Source organism: Gorilla gorilla, chromosome 20 (genome assembly GCF_029281585.2).
Source record: "Gorilla gorilla gorilla isolate KB3781 chromosome 20, NHGRI_mGorGor1-v2.1_pri, whole genome shotgun sequence".
Taxonomy (NCBI): Eukaryota; Metazoa; Chordata; class Mammalia; order Primates; family Hominidae; genus Gorilla; species Gorilla gorilla.
The window spans coordinates 12,556,052-12,574,525 of NC_073244.2; the positions used below are offsets into that span (position 1 = coordinate 12,556,052).

The 18,474-nt window shown below is 51.9% G+C and overlaps 1 protein-coding gene across 3 annotated transcripts; it reads right to left on the reverse strand.

Moving 5' to 3' along the window:
* Nucleotides 1–82: 82 nt before the first annotated feature.
* Nucleotides 83–15,973, reverse strand: SH2D3A (SH2 domain containing 3A). Of its 3 annotated transcripts, XM_004059860.4 has the most exons (10): nt 15,860–15,973; nt 12,122–12,258; nt 9,108–9,457; nt 8,062–8,138; nt 3,278–3,762; nt 3,063–3,178; nt 2,698–2,872; nt 2,499–2,610; nt 1,903–2,088; nt 83–1,200 (listed from the first exon to the last, which is right to left on the reverse strand). In XM_004059860.4, exons 2-10 carry the CDS (start codon nt 12,188–12,190, stop codon nt 1,040–1,042), a joined length of 1,731 nt encoding a protein of 576 aa, XP_004059908.3. In that variant the 5' UTR covers nt 12,191–12,258; nt 15,860–15,973; the 3' UTR covers nt 83–1,039. The 3 variants fall into 3 exon arrangements, with proteins under 3 accessions (XP_004059908.3, XP_055227417.1, XP_055227415.1); XM_055371442.2 differs by lacking the exon at nt 9,108–9,457; XM_055371440.2 differs by lacking the exon at nt 9,108–9,457 and having other exon boundaries at nt 2,499–2,872.
* Nucleotides 15,974–18,474: the final 2,501 nt, after the last annotated feature.

Below are 18,474 nucleotides of genomic sequence, written 5' to 3' on the forward strand. Positions count from 1 at the left end.
CTGGAAGTATCTAACACCACGTTTCTTACAGGCCACACAGGGAATGAGGAAGGGGAGGTGATCTTGGGCACACCTTGGGTCAACCCTGCCCCTTTCTGGAAGTTGGCCTATGTCATTGTCAGTGGGTGTCTGCTTGTGACTCAGGTAGGGAGAAGGATACCAAGTTTCTTTTTTTTTTCTTTTTGAGACAGTCTCACGCAGTTGCCCAGGCTGGAGTGCAGTGGCGTACGTGATCTCAGCTCACTGCAGACTCCATCTCCCGAGTTCAAGCAATTCTGCCTCAGCCTCCCAAGTAGCTGGGATTACAGGCACACACCATCATGCCCAGCTAATTTTTGTATTTTTTGTAGAGACAGGGTTTTGCCATGTTGGCCAGGCTGGTCTTGAACTCCTGACCTCAAGTGATCCATGTGCCTCGGCCTCCTAAAGTGCTGGGATTATGGCGTGAGCCACTGCACCTGGCCAGGACACCAAGTTTCATCCCTTCTGAATGCACTGCAGCTTCTGAGAATGGGTAGCACTTATTGAAGACCTCCTGTGTGCCAGGCATTCTCCACCTGCGGTCTCATTCCCGGCCACAATTCTTAGAAAGTACACAGCCTCAACTTTTACATTTTTTAAAAGTTTTTTATTTTTCAGTTTTTGTAGAGATGAGGTCTCACCATGTTGCCCTGGCTGGTCTTGAACTCCTGGCCTCAAGCCTTCCTTCCGCCTCGGCCTCCCAAAGTGCTGAGATTACAGGCCTGAGCTGCTGTACGGCTATGATTTTGTTAAAGGCAGACACAGAGGTGAAGTCATCTGCTAGAAATCACGGCTTTTAAGAGGTGGAGTCACATTTGAACTCTGGCCTCTGATGCCAGATCTGCAGGTCACATGTTCACCATGACCCAGGTGACCCTGACTGCGGTCCCCACCTCTTCTGTGAGGCACAGGGCAGGATTCCACCTGAGGCGTGAGGAGCCTGGGACGACTCCTTTGGTCTCTTCTGGGGTTCGCAAAAACCTGGGGGTCCCGGGTGTGAAGAAGGGTGTCTGCGCTCTCAGCGGTCAGGCTCCAGGCGCTGCGACAGGACGCCGAGGACGCGCTGGAACTTCTCAAAGCGTTCAGCGCGCGGAGCTCCCGCGCCCCGGCTACCCCAGAGCAGCCTCCGCACGAAGCCGGTGGTCAGGGCCTCCCTCAGCTCCGGGTTAGGCCGGAATCCTGGAAGCAAGGTCAGGTGGGCTGGGGGCGGGGCCCAGGCGCCCGCCTCGCCCCTCCCAACCTCCCGGCACCTTCCTTTCCCCAGAGGACTTTGACCCAACAGGGGCCCGGGAGGGACCTGCCCCACCTGCGGGATGACTAGGCGGGGTCAGAGGGGAGGGGGCTTCCAGCTCTCTGCAGGAATGGGGGTGGGGTGCCTGAGGGGCTCTACCGCAGTGCAATGGGGTGGCCTGTTCCAGGTGCCAGATCCTGGAGGTCCCGCCTTAGGGGCTGTGCCTGGACGTGGGTCTGCCCCGAGGACGGGATCCCAGGTTGTCGGGGAAGGTGGGGGGATCTTGCCGGGTGGGCTGCCCTAGGATAGGAGGGAGGAGTCGTTTTGGAGGGAGCAGGGCGTTCTTGGGGATCGAGATCCCTGGGGGACGGGATCGTCTTAGGTGGGAAGGGGGAGTGGGGACCCACGGAGGTGGCTCTGGGGGCAGGACAGCCCGTTTTGAGGTGGACGGCCCTGTTCCTATCAATACCGCTGGATGCAGCGTTTGCTTGGGGTGAGAACCTTCCTGGAGTGGAGCCGTCCCAGTTTGGGTGGGGCTCCGGGAGGCGTGGCGAGAGGCTCGCCTCCTGGGACAGGCTGGGTTTGGGGGATCCGGTTAGAACCTGCAGGGTGCTCTGAAGTCTGCAGTCCAGCGCAGAGGGAACGCTCACCTCGCAGGCGCTGGGCTGCCACCTTGCGGAATTTGGGTGCGTCCCGGACCATGTGACGCGCCCCGTGCAGGGTGCGCAACAGCCGCTCACAGCTCTCGTCCAGCGGCCCCGCGACTTCCTCGCCCTCCAGTAGGCGAACCATGGGTGCCACGTGCGGCAGCGCCACCTCGCCGGGGTCGCAGGGTCCTGCGGAGGGGGAGGGTCTGATCAGGGTTTGGGGCTGTAGATGGGGCATAGGGCGGAGGTGGAACCTAGGACAAATGCAGGGGCGGGGCTTAGGACTGAGCGACAGCGGGGTCTGTGGAGAGGGGCCAGGACCACACGCCCCTTATGGAGGGCGGGGCCTATGGCGAAGGGGCGTGGCCTAGGGAAAGGGGCTGGGACCAAGGCTGGTGGGGGCGTGGCCTAGGAACAAGTCTCGTGTGGAGGGCGGGGCCTAGGGAAAGGGCCAGGACCAACCCTCATGTGGAGGGCGGGGCCTATGGTGAAGGGACCGGGCCTAGAACAGATGCAGGGACTGGGCATAGGACTAGATTGAGTCATGTTAAATTTGGTCTGGGCCCCCAGGGGATGCTAAGCCCCAGACCTTCACTTACCAGCGCCCTCATCCAGAGCCCGCATCAGCGGCTTCAGCTCCTGCTCAAAGGCCAGCGCAGCCTCCGTGTGGCTCCTTCGGAGCTGGCGCCACGTGTGCTCCAACCGGGACACCTGGGAGAAGAGACCTGCGCATGCCTCCTCTCCAGTCTTCCCAGTCACCCGCACTCCAGCTTCCTCCAGTCCCTGCTCCCCACGAACCTGGGGCATGAGCAGGGCGCCCATGACCGCAGCCAGCCCGGGCAGGTCCCCCGCCGCCCCTGGCCGCAGCGCCAGCGCCAGCTCTACCAGGCCTCTCAGTGCGGCTGCGCGCTCCTCCAGCGGCCCCGAGCAGCCCAGCACCGCCAGCGCCCCGGCCAGCGCCAGTGTCTGATGCCTGCAGAGGCGGAGGGCAAGGGTCTGGGGGAAGTGGGGAGGTTTGTAACGCAGGGGTGAGGGGGGACAGGAGGTGGCATTGCCCCATCTCCCTTCTTCCCTGGGGAGCCATGAGTGGGGAGCTGTTTGGAGACCTTGGGAAGTGGGGGGAATTGGCCTCCCCCAACCAAGATTACAAGCTGCTGGCTCACCTCTCCAGCAGTTCCAACCTCAAGTGGTGTCCATGGGGAAGAGTGAGCAGCTCCAGGCCAGATGAGACTCCCATGTTGCCCCGCTGATCCCTGGTCACTCCCAGGAGGCCTGTGGCCTGCAGAAGGGAATGGGGAAGTCAGGTGAAGAGTGATTATGTAGGTATGGTTGGGTCTTGCCCTGGGCCTGGGGAGGAGCATCCCAGGAGGTGACCCACCTGGCAGTCTACCAATAGCAGGTGAAGGGCGGTGCTCCCAGGATGGTGCTCCAGGAACAGGCCACGGAGGGTATGCAGGACTTGGGGTTCCAGGGGCCGATTCTGGGGGCCCAGCAGGCAGGAGGGGGCATCATGGGGGCAGAAAGAGATCTCAGCCTGTGGTCTCGTAAAACATCTATTCTCTTCCTCCTCATCCTCCTCGGCTTCCCACCATGGGGCCTCTGGCTCTGGGCAGCTTTGGCTCGGGGATGTTCCCTGGACACTGGGCACTCGGGGCACCAGCTCGCAGTACGTTGGGGGACGTTCAGAGGCATCAGGCAGTTCGAAGGAGGGTGTCCGGGGGGGCTTCGTTGGTGCCTTGGCTTGAAGCTGCCCATCGGAGGCCCTGAGACTGTTGGCAACAGTTCCCAGGGGAGCAGGGGCCTTCAGCAACACCGGGTCACTGCTCGTTCGGGGCAAGGCAGATATGGGCATGGTGGAGGCTCCTAGAGGTCATACAAGAGGGGTCAATGGGAATACACAGAGAAGATTGCTGAATGGGCGGGGGTGAGAGCTTCATCGGCTACCACCCACCTGATCCATCCACTCATTCCAATAATGGGGTATAACCTATCCGGGTGCAGTTTTGAATTTCAACCACCTCGACAGTAGAAATGCTACATGCTTACACACGGTTAGAAAACTTTAGCATCTCTATAGTTCTGTAAATTATTTTTTTAAAATTTTATTTTATTTTATAGAGATGGGATCTCACTGTGTTGCCCAGGCTGGTCTGGAATTCCTAGTCTCAAGCAATCCTCCCTCCTCGGCCTCCCAAAGTGCTGGGATCACAGGCATGAGCCACCTTGCCTGACCCTATGAATTCTGAATACTACATTTTAAATTTGAATTCTTTGTTTTTGCCCCTCTGACTGAAAGACGGTAAGCAGTGACACAACGAAATTAAAAATTTTTTTTAAAAAAGGATGAGCGTGGTGGCCGACGCCTGTAATCTCAGGATTTTGGGAGGCCAAGGTGAGAGGATTGCTTGAGGCTAGGGATTCCAGACCAGCCTGGGCAACATAACAAGATCTTGTTTCTACAAAAAGTTAGAAAATTAGCTGGGCATGGTGGCATGCACCTGTGGTCCCAGCTACTTGGGAGGCAGAGGTGGGAGGATCACTTGAGCCAGAGGCTGCAGTGAGGTATGACTGCACCACTGCACTCCAGCTTGGATGACAGAGTAAGACCCTGTCTCAAAAAAAAAAAAAAAAAGATATCTATCTATCTACAATTAAGTATAGATATATCTCTCTATATCATATCTATAGAGATAGATATATATTCTATAAATATATAATATATATTTAAATTAAGTATATGTTAAATAAAACTAACATTATTAAATGTATAATGTTGCCCTATATACTATATATAATTACATTTATATATGATAGATATTTTACTTTTTTTGTGATAATATATATCTCTCCATAGACATATCTATATAAAATATATATAATTGATATAGATATCTGTAGAGAGACAAAGTATAAAAAATTCACAAAGCTGCATATGGTATGACACTCAGATAAGTGTCAAAGAAACCAAGCTTATTAAACTTTCTTTTCTTTTTTTTATTTCTTCTTAAAAAAAAAAAAGATACACGTGCAGAATGTTCAGGTTGAGTATCCGTGTGCCATGGTGGTTTGCTGCACCTACTGACCCCTCCTCTAAGTTCCCTCCCCTCATCGTAAACTTTCAAATGATGTCCTTTGTAAGTTGGTGGCATGTTGATCTCCTGGACTATTAGTACTTAAAACTGTTCTAAGACTTTTGGGAGACTGTATTTACCATGCCTTTGAATAGGCTCTTTTCTAGGAACTTGAAATCATCCAACAGTGCCTGGCTCACTCTGAGTTAAGGTCCAAAGTGCTCACAGTAGCTGAAAAATCCTCACAATCTGAGCCCCAGGGTCTCTCTCTCTGACTCTCGCCTCATTCCCTCTGCTTCAGCTACACTCGTCTGTCCCTCCTTCCCTCCCTCCCTCCCTTCCTTCCTTCCTTCCTTCCTTTCTTTTCTTTCTTGATGGAGTCTCACTCTGTCACCAGGCTAGAGTGCAGTGGCGCCATCTTGGCTTATTGCAACCTCTGCCTCCCAGGTTCAAGTGATTCTCCTGCTTCAGCCTCCCGAGTAGCTGGGACCACAGGCACCACCACACCCAGCTAATTTTTGTATTTTTAGTAGACACGGGGTTTCACCATGTTGGCCAGGATGGTCTTGATCTCTTGACCTCGTGATCCGCCCGCTTTGGCCTCCCAAAGTGCTGGGATTACAGGCTTGTAATTTCTTGACTATTAGTACTTAAAACTGTACTAAGACTTTTGGGAGACTGTATTTACCATGACTTTGAATAGGCTCAACCTGCACATTCTGCACGTGTATCTTTTTTTTTTTTTTTTTAAGAAGAAATTGAGCCATTGCACCCAGCCCTTTCTTTTCTTCTTCTTCTTCTTTTTTTTTTTTTTTAATTTGAGACAAGGTCTCACTGTGGCCCAGGCTGGAGTGCAATGGTGGGATCACGGCTCACTGCAGCCTTGACTTCCTGGGTTCAAGGAGTCCTCCTGCTTCAACCTCCCAAGTGGCTAGGACCACAGGCGTGCAACACCACACCCAGCTACCCACTCATTTTTTGGTTGAATGAACAGCTTAAATTCTTGTTCTGACCCAAGAGCCTTTGCACTGCCTCTTCCTCCTGCCTGCTATATCCCCCAGTTATCCACCTGTTCCCTCCCTCATTTCCTTCAATTTTATTTTATTTTTTTTTCTGCAATGGGGCCTTTCCTGACTACCATTTAAAATTGCTTGCTTGGGTACAATGGCTCATGCCTGTAATCCCAGCACTTTGGGAGGTCAAGGTGGGTGGATCACCTGAGGTCAGGAGTTCGAGACCCGCCTGACCAACATGGGGAAACCCCATCTCCACTAAAAATACAAAATTAGCAGGGCATGGTGCACATGCCTGTAATCCCAGCTACTCGGGAGGCTGAGGCAGGAGAATTGCTTGAACCCAGGAGGTGGAGGTTGCAGTGAGCTTGTATCATACCATTGCACTCCATCCTGGGCAACAAGAGCAAAACTCTGTCTTAAAAATAAATAAATAAATAGAAATAAAATAAAATTGCAATATACATCTCCATCTTTATAGTCTCTATCTCCCTTACTCTGTTTTTTTGGTTTTGTTTTGTTTTTGTTTTTTTGGTTTTTTTGAGACAGTCTCACTCTGTCCCAAGTAGCTGGGATTACAGGCATATGCCACTACGCCTGGCTAATTTTTGTATTTTATTTTATTTTTTTTTATTTTTTTTTAGTAGAGATGGGTTTTCACCATGTTGGCCAGGCTGGTCTCGAACTCCTGACCTCAAGTGATCCGCCCACCTTGGCCTCCCAAAGTGCTAGGATTACAGACCTGAGCCACCTCACCCTTCCCTTACTGTTTTTTGTTTCTTTGTTTGTTTGTTTTTTGAGACAGTCTCACTCTGTTGTCCAGGCTGGAGTGCAGTGGTGCAATCTTGGCTCACGGCAACCTCTGCCTCCTGGGTTCAAGCAATTCTCGTGCCTCAGCCTCCCGAGTCTCCCGAGTAGCTGGGATTACAGGTGTGCACCACCACGCCCGGCTAATTTTTGTAGTTTTAGTAGAGACGGGGTTTCACCATGTTGGCCAGGCTGGTCTTGAACTCCTGACTTTAGGTGATCCACCTGCCTCGGCCTTCCAAAGTGCTGGGATTACAGGCCTGAGCCACTGTGCCTGGCCTTCCCTTCCTGTGTTTTAATTTTCATCTTGAAGCAAACAAAATTGCCTTATTTTTGTGGTTCATGGTTTGTTGTCCTCTCATGGACTGTTGGCTCCCATCGGGCAGGGATCTTTGTCTCTTTCTGGTTCGTTGATGTATCCTAGCACTCTGTGCAGGGCCTGGGATGCAGGGAGGGCTCATGTTGAATGGGGTTGGGAGAAGGATGGGAAAAAAGGGGCATGAGGGGGCATTCAGGTGAGTCCTCCTTTAGGTAAGACCGTCAGACTCAACTGCTTTGAGGAACTTACCCTGGATGGAGACGAGCCACTCAGGAAAAAATTAGGGAAATGCGAATGTTCCCGTCACTGGTGGAAATGTAAAATGCAAAGGCCCCGAGGCGGGAATAAAAGCCTGAGGGTTCAAACAACTGCAAGGAGGGCTGTGTGACCAGCATGAGGAGGGTATGTAGCAGAAGTTGTTAGCAAGGTAAGCTGTGGTCAGAACAGGTACAGCTCCTTGGAATAATTGTAAACACTTTTTTTTTTTTTTGAGATGGAGTTTTGTTCTGTCACTGAGTCTGGAGTGCAGTGGCGCCATCTCGGCTCACTGCAACCTCCGCCTCCCGGGTTCAAGCGATTCTCCTGCCGCAGCCTCCAGAGTAGCTGGGATTACAGGTGTGTGCCACCACGCTTGGCTAATTTTGTGTTTTTAGTGGAGATGGGGTTTCACCATGTTGGTCAGGCTGGTCTCGAATTCCTGACCTCAAGTGATCCACCGGCCTCGGCCTCCCAAAGTGCTGGGATTACAGGTGTGAGCCACTGCGCTCAGCCTTGTAAACACACATTTTAAGCACCCACAAAGTCCCTGCATGTTTTAAGTCATCGTGATTGTCATCATTTTCTAAAGCAAGAAATTGAGGCTCGAAGAGGTTCCTGCACCTGACCAAGATCTCTTAGGTGGTGAGTGGCAGAGCCAATCCCTGAGCCACAGGCCATTCTAGCAGACACTTACGCATCCCAGTGGGGTCTTCTCTTGACCGCCCCATATGTGCCAAATCTGCAGGCTGACTGTTGCTCCACTTCCTTGCCCTGGGGGACAGAAGTGGGAGAAACCTGTAGTCCCCACCTAAGCAGTGTCCCCCACCAATATCTGCAAAACCCTGTGTCCAGTTACTCTGTACCAGTGAGTCTCAACCAACCAAGGTGACCTACGTCCAGGGGACTCTTAGCAACGTGTGGAGACATCTTTAGTTGTCACGACGAGTAGCATCTAGTTGGATGGAGCTCAGGAATGCTGCTCAGCACCCTATGACGCACAGGACATCTCCACCTCCTCCCCCACAACTAAGAATGTTCGGGCCTCAAAAGTCAACCAAGGCTGGGTGCGGTGGCTCACACCGGTAATCCCAGCACTATGGGAGGCTGAGGCAGGCGGTCACGTGAGGTCAAGAGTTCAAGACCAGCCAGGCCAACATGGTGAAACCCTGTCTCTACTAAAAATACAAAAAATTAGCCAGGCGTGGCGGCTCATGCCTGTAATCGCAGCACTTTGGGAGGCCAAGGCAGGTGGATCACTTGAGGTCAGGAGTTTGAGACCAGCCTGGCCAACATGGTGAAACCCCGTCTCTACTAAAAATACAAAAAATTAGCCAGGCATGGTGGTGCACACCTGTAATCCCAGCTACTCGGGAAGCTGAGACAGGAGAATTGCTTGAACCCGGGAGGCGGAGGTTGCAGTGAGCTGAGATCGTGCCATTGCACTCCAGCCTGGGCGACAGGGTGAGACTTCAACTCCAGAGAAAAATAAAAAATAAAAAAGTAAAAAAATTAGCTGGGCGTGGTGGTGCACTCCTGTAATACCAGCTACTCTGGAGGCTGAGGCAGGAGAATCGCTTGAACCTGAGAGGTGGAGGTTGCAGTGAGCTGAGATCATGCCACTGCACTCCAGCCTGGGCAACAGAGTGAGACTCAGTCAAAAAAAAAAAAAAAGTCAACCACTGAGTTGGAAAACCCTGGGAGTGTTGGGTGTTCTCAAGGAGGCAGGGAGACTGTGAGTACCTGAGAGGCTCTATCCGAGCTGGGCCATCCATCAGGGTGTCCTCGCTAAAGCTGCGTCGCAGAGGCCCCTGCCAAGTCACAGGCCTGGAGACCACAGCCCCTGTGGCCTGGGACAGTGGGCGCCTGCCTGTCATATAACTGTGAACCAGAGCCGGTATGCTGGGGAATTGCTCATCCTCCAGTTGAAAGAGGGCTGTGGGTCGGCCTGGCCGGGGACGCAGGGCCACACGGAACACCTCAAAATGGAGGGCTGAGCCCCGCCAGCGGCAGGAGATCACGGGGTTGCCCCCACGGGACCCAGAGGCGCGAACCAGGAAGTCGCCATCTTGCTGAAGAAGAGCTTCAGCCTTCTGTGGATGGAGGTCGGGGGCAGGGGAATTAGGAATGAGTCCAGGGCAGTGGTTAATGGTGGCTCCCCCCACCATCACCCCCACCACCCAAGAAAAGCTACCCCAGTGAAACTTCTGTGGCAGGCAAAGACTGGGAACTTTCACACTAAGTTCTGTCCCCCTTTCTCCTGGCACCTACGTAGACTACATTTCCCAGGTTCCCTTGCAGCTAGGGTTGTCATGTGATGAGAACTGGCCAATGGGATGTGGGGTAGAAGGGCTATGGGAAATATCCAGACCTGGCCCATAAAACCCTGTTGTGTCCCCTGTCTGTCAGCTGATATCCCCCAAAGCCCAGAGGGATGACAGAGCTACAAGATGCACTTGGCTCCTGACTGATTTATGGAGCTTTGCATCTCTGCTTCTCAACCACCTTGGACTATGACATTAACATGTTGACTGTGTTTAGCTGGTGATATCTTGGGAATGTTTGTTACAGCCACTAGCTGATGCTGACCAATGCAACATCTAATTTGGTAAATGCACTGGGCTTCTTATGCAAATGTGGCTTCAAGAGAAGCCATTAGCTGGATGCATCCAGATTGGGGCCCCCTCTTTTATAAACATTTGCAAGCAGTCTTATGCCAGCTGTGGTGGCTGGTGTCAAAATAGGGTAGGAAGGGTGGGGCACAGTGGCTCACACCTGTAATCCCAGCACTTTGGGAGGCTGAGGTAGGCAGATCACTTGAGATCAGGAGTTTGAGACCAGCCTGGGCAACATGGCAAAACCCTGTCTCTACCAAAAAATATAAAAATTAGCTGAGCGTGGTGGTGTGCACCTGTCATTCCAGCTACTCAGGAGGCTGAGGTGGGAGAATCGCTTGAACCCAGGAGGCAGAGGTTGCAGTGAGCCGAGATGGAGCCATTGCACTCCAGCATGGGTGACAGAGTGAGATCATGTCTCAAAAAAAAAAACAAAACAAAACAAAAAAAAAGGCTTGGGGAGGCAGGTAGAAGGGCCAGGACCCCAGAGAGAGGCAAAGTAGAGCTGAACGTGGGGTCTGGGGACTAAATAATAGATGTAGCAGACACACGTGTGTAGCCCTTACTATATGTCAAGCACTGCTTTAAATGTAAAGGGTGTTAACTCTTGTAATTCCTGTAACAAGGGTGGTAGGTATTATTATACCTTTTTTTGTTGTTCTTTGGGACGGAGTTTCACTCTTGTTGCTCAGGCTGGAGTGCAATGGCACAATCTCGGCTCACTGCAACCTCTGCCTCCCGGGTTCAAGCGATTCTCCTGTCTCAGCCTCCCGAGTAGCTGGGATTACAGGTGCATGCCACCATGCCCGGCTACTTTTTTGTATTTTTAGTAGAGAGGGGGTTTCATCATATAGGTCAGGCTGGTCTCGAACTCCTGACTTCAGGTGATCTACCCACCTCGGCCTCCCAAAGTGCTAGGATTACAGGCATGAGTCACCGTGCCCGGCCCATTTTTTTCTTCCGGCCTTTTTTTTTTTTTTTTTGAGTCAAGATCTCTCTCAATTGCCCAGGCTGAGTGCAGTGGAGCAATCATGGCTCACTCACAGCCTTGACCTCCTGGGCTTAAGCAATCCTCCCATCTCAGCCTCCTGAGTAGTTGGGACAACAGGTACATGCCACCCACGCCTGGCTAATTTTTGCATTTTTTTTTTTTTTTTTTTTTGTAGAGACAGAGTTCTGCTATGTTGCCCAGACTGGTTTGGAACTCCTGGCCTCAAGTGATCCTCCTGCCTCAGCCTCCCAAAGTGCTGGGATTACAGGCATGAGCCAACATGCCTGGCCTGCTATCCCTATGTTAAAGATCGGGAGACTGAGGCCCAGAGAGGTCAAATGTCCTGCCCAAGGTCACATACAATATAAATTGTAGGGTTTGGATTTGAACCTAGGGTGTCTGGGTCTCGATTATGGGATTTTAACTATTAAGTTCTACTGCCTCTCATGATTTCATGAGATGCCCAGGGTCCCAGAATCTTTGGGGGTGACAACTGAGTTTCAGATGGAGGTGGGAGCCTCAGATTTATTTGTTTGTTTATTTATTTATGTTTTTGACAGAGTCTCGCTCTGTTACCCAGTCTGGAGTGCAGTGGCACAATTGTGGCTCACTACAACCTCTGCCTCCTGGGTTCAAGAGATTCTCCTGCCTCAGCCTCCCAAGTAGCTGAGACTACAGGCACATACCACCATGTCTGGCTAATTTTTGTATTTTTAGTAGAGATGGGGTTTCACAATGTTGGCCAGGCTGGTCTTGAACTCCTGACTTCAAGTGATCCGCCCACCTCGGCCTTTCAAAGTGTTGGGATTACAGGTGTGAGCCACCATGCCTGGGTTGGGAGCCTCACATTTAGAGGGAAATACCAGGAGGTAGATGGAGTTCAGAGGGAGAGACGGCCAGAGCCAAGAGTAGTTTGGGGACATTAGGACTCTCCTTAAGCTCCATCACCAATCTCATCATCCCAAAGAAAGTGATAATTTAAATATAGTGACAGTCCCCAGCCAGCCAACCTTCAAGACAGTCCCCAGCCCTCTGCCACCTGTCCCAATAGACCTTGGCACTAAGTCCCTCATCCAGGGACCCAGGAATCCTCAGCAAGGGTGAGAGAGGCTCCCCACCAGATGGTACTGAGGCCCTGCTGTGGGTGGTACCTGGCGGGACAGGAGGCCGTGGTACCAGGGTTGGCCAGCAAGGTCTTCTCCATCCTGTGGCACCTGCATGGAGCTCTTGGGAACAGAGGGTGCCAGGGCTGAGCTCTGCACTTTCAACAGGCCTCAGTCTTCCACATCTGTAAAAGGGGAATAATTAGCCCTGCTTGAGTGTCTGGGTCAGCTCCTTTCATCCTCTTCTTAATTTTGGAGACAGCTCAATCAAATCTTTTTTTTTTTTTTTTTTTTTTTTTGAGACAGAGTCTCATTCTGTCACCCAGGCTGGAGTGCAATGGTGCGATCTTGGCTCACTGCAACCTCTGCCTCCCAGGTTCAAGCGATTCTCCTGCCTCAGCCTCCCAAGTAGCTGGGATTACAGGCATGCACCACCACACCCAGCTATTTTTTTTTTATTTTTTTGTATTTGTAGTAGAGACAGGGTTTCACTGTGTTCGCCAGGCTGGTCTTGAACTCCTGACCTCAGGTGATCCACCCGCCTCAGCCTCCCAAAGTGCTGGGATTACAGGCATAAGCCACTGCACGCAGACTTTTTTTTTTACATTTAAAGAGAGAGGTCTTATGTGTTGCCCAGGCTGGAGTGCAGTGCTATTCACAGGTGTGATCATAGCACACTTTAGCCTTCAATTCCTGGGCTCAAGGAATCCTCTAGCCTCAGCCTCCCAAGTAGTTGGGATTACAGATGTCACCATCGTGCCTGTTCCAAGTATAATGCAATTGAAGAAAAAAAAAATGACTGAAGATGACAACATGCCACCCCATCTTGCAGAAATGTAATTAATGAATTCACTGAACCCCTATTTATTCAGCACCTTATGGGGCCCCAGGCTCTGTTCTAGGCCCTAGAGACATAGCATTGAACAAAACAGATGGAAATCTCTGTCCTTGGGAGCTGACATTCTACTGGGGAGCAGCACCTCAGAAAAGAACTAGATGATGGCGTACATGAGTGAGTGCTAGACATAAAAACTAAACCATGGATGGGATATAATGAAAGTACAGGTGCTAGGGTGAACACTCTTTTTTTTTTTTTTTTTTGAGACAGAGTCTTGCTTTATTGCCCAGGCTGGACTGCTCAATTGCCCAGGCTGGACTGGTGCAATCACAGCTCATTGCAGCCTTGCCCTCCTGGGCTCAAGTGATCCTCCCACCTCATCCTTCTGAATAGCTGGGACTATGAGCGTGGGCCACTGTACCTCGCTAATTTTTTTTTTTTTTTTTTTTTTTGAGATCGAGTCTCACTCTGTTGCCCAGGCTGGAATGCAGTGGCATGATCTCAGTTCATTGCAACTTCCGCCTGCTGGTTTCAAGCAATTCTCGTGCATCAGCCTCCTCAGTAGCTGGGACTACAGGTGTGTGCCACCATGCCTGGCTAATTTTTAAAATATTTTTAATAGAGATGGGGTTTCTCCATGTTGGCCAGGCTGGTCTCGAACTCCTGACCTCAGGTGATCCACCCGCCTCAGCCTCCCAAAGCACTGGGATTACCAGCATGAGCCACTGCGTCTGGCTGTGCCTGGCTAATTTTTAAATATATATGTAGAGATTGGGTCTTGCCACGTTGCCCAGGCTGGGTGAACATTTTTGATCATGTGGCCAGGGAAGGTCTCATTGAGTAAAGTCTGGAAGGAATTCTGGGGAGTGTGCCAGGTGACTCTGGGTGAAAAAACATCCCAGTCAGGGGGAATTTAACTTACAAACATCCATGGCTTCTCGGCAACCTATGCGCACACTCAGAGGTTCTCAGGATAGGTGCAGATCTAACCCCTATTCTTTGCTTTAGAATGCAACGCTGGGGGCCAGGCGCGGTGGCTCACTCTTGTAATCCTAGCACTTTGGGAGGCAGAGGCGGGTGGATCATCTGAGGTCAGGAGTTTGAGACCAGCCTGGTCAACACAGTGAAACCCCGTCTCTACTAAAAATACAAAAATTAGCCAGGCATGGTGGCGTGTGCCTGTAGTCCCAGCTACTCAGGAGGCTGAGGAGAGAGAATCGCTTGAATCCAGGAGGCAGACCCTGCAGTGAGCCGAGATCACACCACTGCACTCCAGCCTGGGCCACAGAGCAAGACTCCGTCTCAAAAAAAAAAAAAAAAAAAAAAAAAAGACTGTAACCCCAGGGTTACGATTTTTTAAAGGTCACATTTTATAGCAATGTCAGCAAACAGCAATGTTGCCTTTGCAGATCCTTCCATTTCGGAGCCCATACATGTGGTTATCATGATGATCGAATTTGGATCTCAGACATTTTGGTAGTTTCCTGATAATCTCACAGGCCTCATGGCCAGTGTGTCTCAGGTATCTGGTGGGGGAGATTTCTCTGGATGGTCCAGAAGAAGATAATCTGCTTCTTACTCTCCTGCAAGCTCTCCCTGCAGCCCTGCAAAGTCTTCTGGTAGGGTCTGCAGAGAAATTCCTGCCTCCTGAGTCAGCAGAAAGTTCCCAGACCAGCCCTAGGTGGCTTTAGGGGAGGAGCGCTGGGCAGGGAGCCAGCTGCCAGTGCCGCATACCTGAAGCCAGGTGTGTCTTTGCAATGCCTGTGCACTTCCTGTTTGTCACCTGGACCAGGGCTAGCCTCGGTCGCAGTTTCCCAACCCCAAGTTCCTGTCTTGTGTCTCCCTTAGTGAGAGTGAGGTTGAGTCAATGGCAAGGTTCTGGTTAGTTTGGGGACACAGGGTGGCCATAGGCCAGCCGAAGGCCAACTAAGCCATCCTCCTGCGTCTGAGTCCTTTGGGATCATTTATTCGGGCACGGAAGAGAAGAAACGGGCAGAATCAGGAATCAGACCAAGCATAGAGAGAGGAGAGAGGGGATTATTCATGTTCCAGTTGGATCATAAACATGTGTCCACGTGTGGGGAGGACGTGGAGGGTGGGAACCACCAGCACAGGCAACACAAACACAGATGTAGGCAGGACTCGCTTTTGATGTTGGACGACCATTGCTGGAGCACTTGCTGTGCGCCAGGCTCTGTTCTAGGACCTAGAGATACAGTGACTAAGGAGATTAAAGCCCGGCACCGCCCTGCCCTCCAGAGCTTGCAGTCGGCTGCGCAAGACAGACTGCAAACGAGCACAAGATGAATGGAGAAGACAGACCATTTCTAAGAGTTATCAATGAAAGTGATAAGCCAGGGAGATGTGATAGAGGAGGCTGGACAGGACAGCCTCTCCTATAAAGTGACATTGGAACTGAGACCTCAGGACAGAAGGAGGCAGTTAGGCAAAGATTTGGAGGAGTCGCCTGGGTGAGGGGTACGGTAAGGGCAAAGGCCTGGAGCTGAGATGGACTTGCTTTTTACATTTTACATCATCAAGGCGGCTGGTGTAGCCAGAATACGATGAGCAAGGAGTAGATAGGAGGGCAACGAGGTTGGAGAGATCAGGAGGAGAGACCAGGCAAAAACTAGTGGACTTTGAATTTTAATCTCTGTGACCCAAGGGTTTTAAGTGAAGGAGGGGCCCGATCTGATTCGCCGTTTAAAAGGATCACTCAGGCAAAAATGGAAACAATGGCTTTCTGTGCTGCACAGGAAATACACTTAGAGAGGCACGCCCAGGTGAGCCCGGGCACACCGACACGCGTAACGCACAGCGACCCACTCATTCGCGAGGCGACCTCTTCTACCCCAGATCCTCCCTGCGAGCCGGTGGCCCCACCTGGAAAGAGAGGACTCCCCATCCCAATAATCCTGGTTCTGGATCTGCCCTGGGGCTCCACTCACCTGGGCAGGACCCGCGGGGCTCCCACGAGGCTGGGTCCAGGCGGAAGCTGAGGCTCTGCGGCTCCGGGCTGCTGTCACCCCCGCCCTCCACCTTGCCACCGCCCCGGCCTTCCCAGACCACACCTAGTGGGAACCCAGCCCAGTTACCTGACCACACCTCCTGCAGACCCCGCCCCCTGCGGGCCCCGCCTCAAACTAACTTCCCAGGCCCTTGCTCCGCCCCCTTAAAACCATTTTTTGCTACTAGCCACGCCTCCTTTTGCATCGCACCGCTTTCTCCATAGACCCTGCCCACTAGGGGAGCACCACGCATCCTTTCCTGCCAATGGCCCCTCCCCTTGTACATAGCCACGACCACCGCCGAATGACTACGCCCACCCGCAACCACCTCCTTCTCAGCCCCGCCCCTTAGGGCAATAGAAGAAATTTCATCCCAACATTCCCGCCCCTTAGAACCCTGCCCTTCCCTTCCACCCAGGCGGCTCCAGGCACCCATGGCCCTTTGGGACCAGGGCGGGGTGGAGTGGGGTGTCTCTCTCCCCTCCCCGCCAAGGCTCCGGGTCAGGGCAGGGCAACTCCCTCGGGCTCTTACGCCAGGCTGGGGTAGCTGCGGCAGCTGTGGCGTAAGGAGGGGTGCGCTTCCTCCAGACCGCCCTCCCGGATTTTCCGGAAAGAAGCCCCATTTAGGTGGCGGGTTTTGTGGAGAGACGTCCGGGAAAACGCGACTGCTTCCTTCAGTGACAGTACGCTGGAGCGGGGCGGGACTTTGGTGGAGGTGGAAGGCAAATCATTCAGGTGGTTTCCCAGGTGGGAAGAAGGGTGGGGGGGACTTCCATCGTGATGCCTGGAGACTAACAAGAGAAAAGGTGACAGGGACCTAGTGCAAGAGAGAGGACGCTTTGGCCACGTTTATTGATGAGTTCCTCATATTAACATCAGTCTTGTCTTGTAGAGACAGGGTCTTGCTATATTGCCCAGGCCAGAGTGCAGTGATGATCATAGCTCACTGTAGCCTCAACCTCCTGGGCTCAAGCTATCCTCCCGCTTCAGCCTTCCAAGCAGCTGAGACTAAACGTGCACACCACCACACCCAGCTGATTTTATTTTATTTTTTGTAGAGATGGGGTCTTACTATGCTGCCCAGGCTCTGGAACTCCTGGGCTCATGCGAACTTCCTGCCTTGGCCTCCCAGAGCGCTGAGATTACAAGCAAGCATGAACCACTGTGCTTGGCCCCAGTAACCACAGTCTTAAAAGCAGTAGCAGCAGCTAACATTTATTGAGCACTTACTGTACACAAGGGCTGTTCTGTCAACTTGCCTTTATTTTATTTTATTTTATTTTATTTTTTGAGATGGAGTTTCACTCTCGTTGCCCAGACTGGAGTGCAGTGGCAGCAGTCTCAGCTCACTGCAACCTCCACCTCCCCGGTTCAAGCGATTCTCCGGCTGTAGACTCCCGAGTAGCTGGGATTACAGGCTAATTTTTGTATTTTTAGTAGAGATGGGGTTTCGGCCAGACTGGTCTCAAACTCCTGACCTCATGTGATCCACCTGCCTCGGCCTCCCAAAGTGCTGGGGTTACAGGCATGAGGCCTCTATTTTAATTTTCAAACAGACCACCCTGTAAGGGTGGTAGGTAGTATTTTCATCACTTCCATTTTCCAGATGGAGAAACTGAGGCACAGGGCAACTAAACCATTTGCCCAAGTTAACCTGGCTTGTAAGTGGTAGAGGCGAAATTCAAACCCGGAGCTCTGGAGCTTTATCCTGTCTGCCTCCTTTTCAGTCTTCGCATGCCCACTTTCTCCACGATGCTGCTTTGCGGTGAAAGCTACTCACCCACCATTTTACAGATAGGAAATTGAGGCCTAGAGGGCCAACGATGCTTGGGGATGAAAAGTTTTGATGCCTGTAGGTTGCAAAGCAACCTGTAGGTTGCAAATTTCCAGACTGGGCTCCCCCCACTGGCCCTGGCAAATATGGAAGAGACTCCAGGCTCAAGAGGGGAAGAAAGTTTCTTCCTTATCCCCCACCGGTCTGGTGTTGGTACAGTCAGAGGGTAGGGGCCTGCCCAGGGAAGGGGTCTAGCGCCTCCTCGTGGTTATAGTAATTTAAAAAGAGGGCCCAGCACTTTGGGAGGCCGAGGTGGGCAGATCACCTGAGGTCAGGAGTTCCAGACCAACCTGACCAACATGGTGAAACCCTGTCTCTACTAAATACAAAATTAGCTGGGTGTAGTGGAATGCACCTGTAATCCCAGCTACTGGGGAGGCTGAGGAAGGAGAATCTCTTGAACCTGGGAGGCGGAGGTTGCTGTGAGCAGATTAGCTGGGTGTGGTGGCATGCACCTGTAATCCCAGCTATAGGGAGGCTGAGGAAGGAGAATCACTTGAACCTGGGAGGCAGAGGTTGCTGTGGGCAGAGATTGCACCATTGCACTCTAGCCTGGACAACCAGAGTGAAACTTTCTCCTAAGAATAATAATAACGATAATTTAAAAAAACTCCATGATGAGGGCCACGTGTTAGGTGGAGGGGGGAGGGCCTACTTACACTCTACTGGGGTGGAAGCTAGGGATGGGGGCAGAGAGACCTAATCTCATGAAGATGATTTC

Coding starts and splice junctions, on each gene's coding strand:
- SH2D3A (XM_004059860.4), bottom strand. CDS start 12,190: ATGCAGGTGCCACAGGATGGAGAAGACCTTGCTGGCCAACCCTGGTAC. Junction 3,763..8,061: donor AGAAGACCCCACTGGGATGC/GTAAGTGTCTGC, acceptor TATGACCTCTAG/GAGCCTCCACCATGCCCATA. Junction 2,873..3,062: donor AGGTTGGAACTGCTGGAGAG/GTGAGCCAGCAG, acceptor CCGCCTCTGCAG/GCATCAGACACTGGCGCTGG.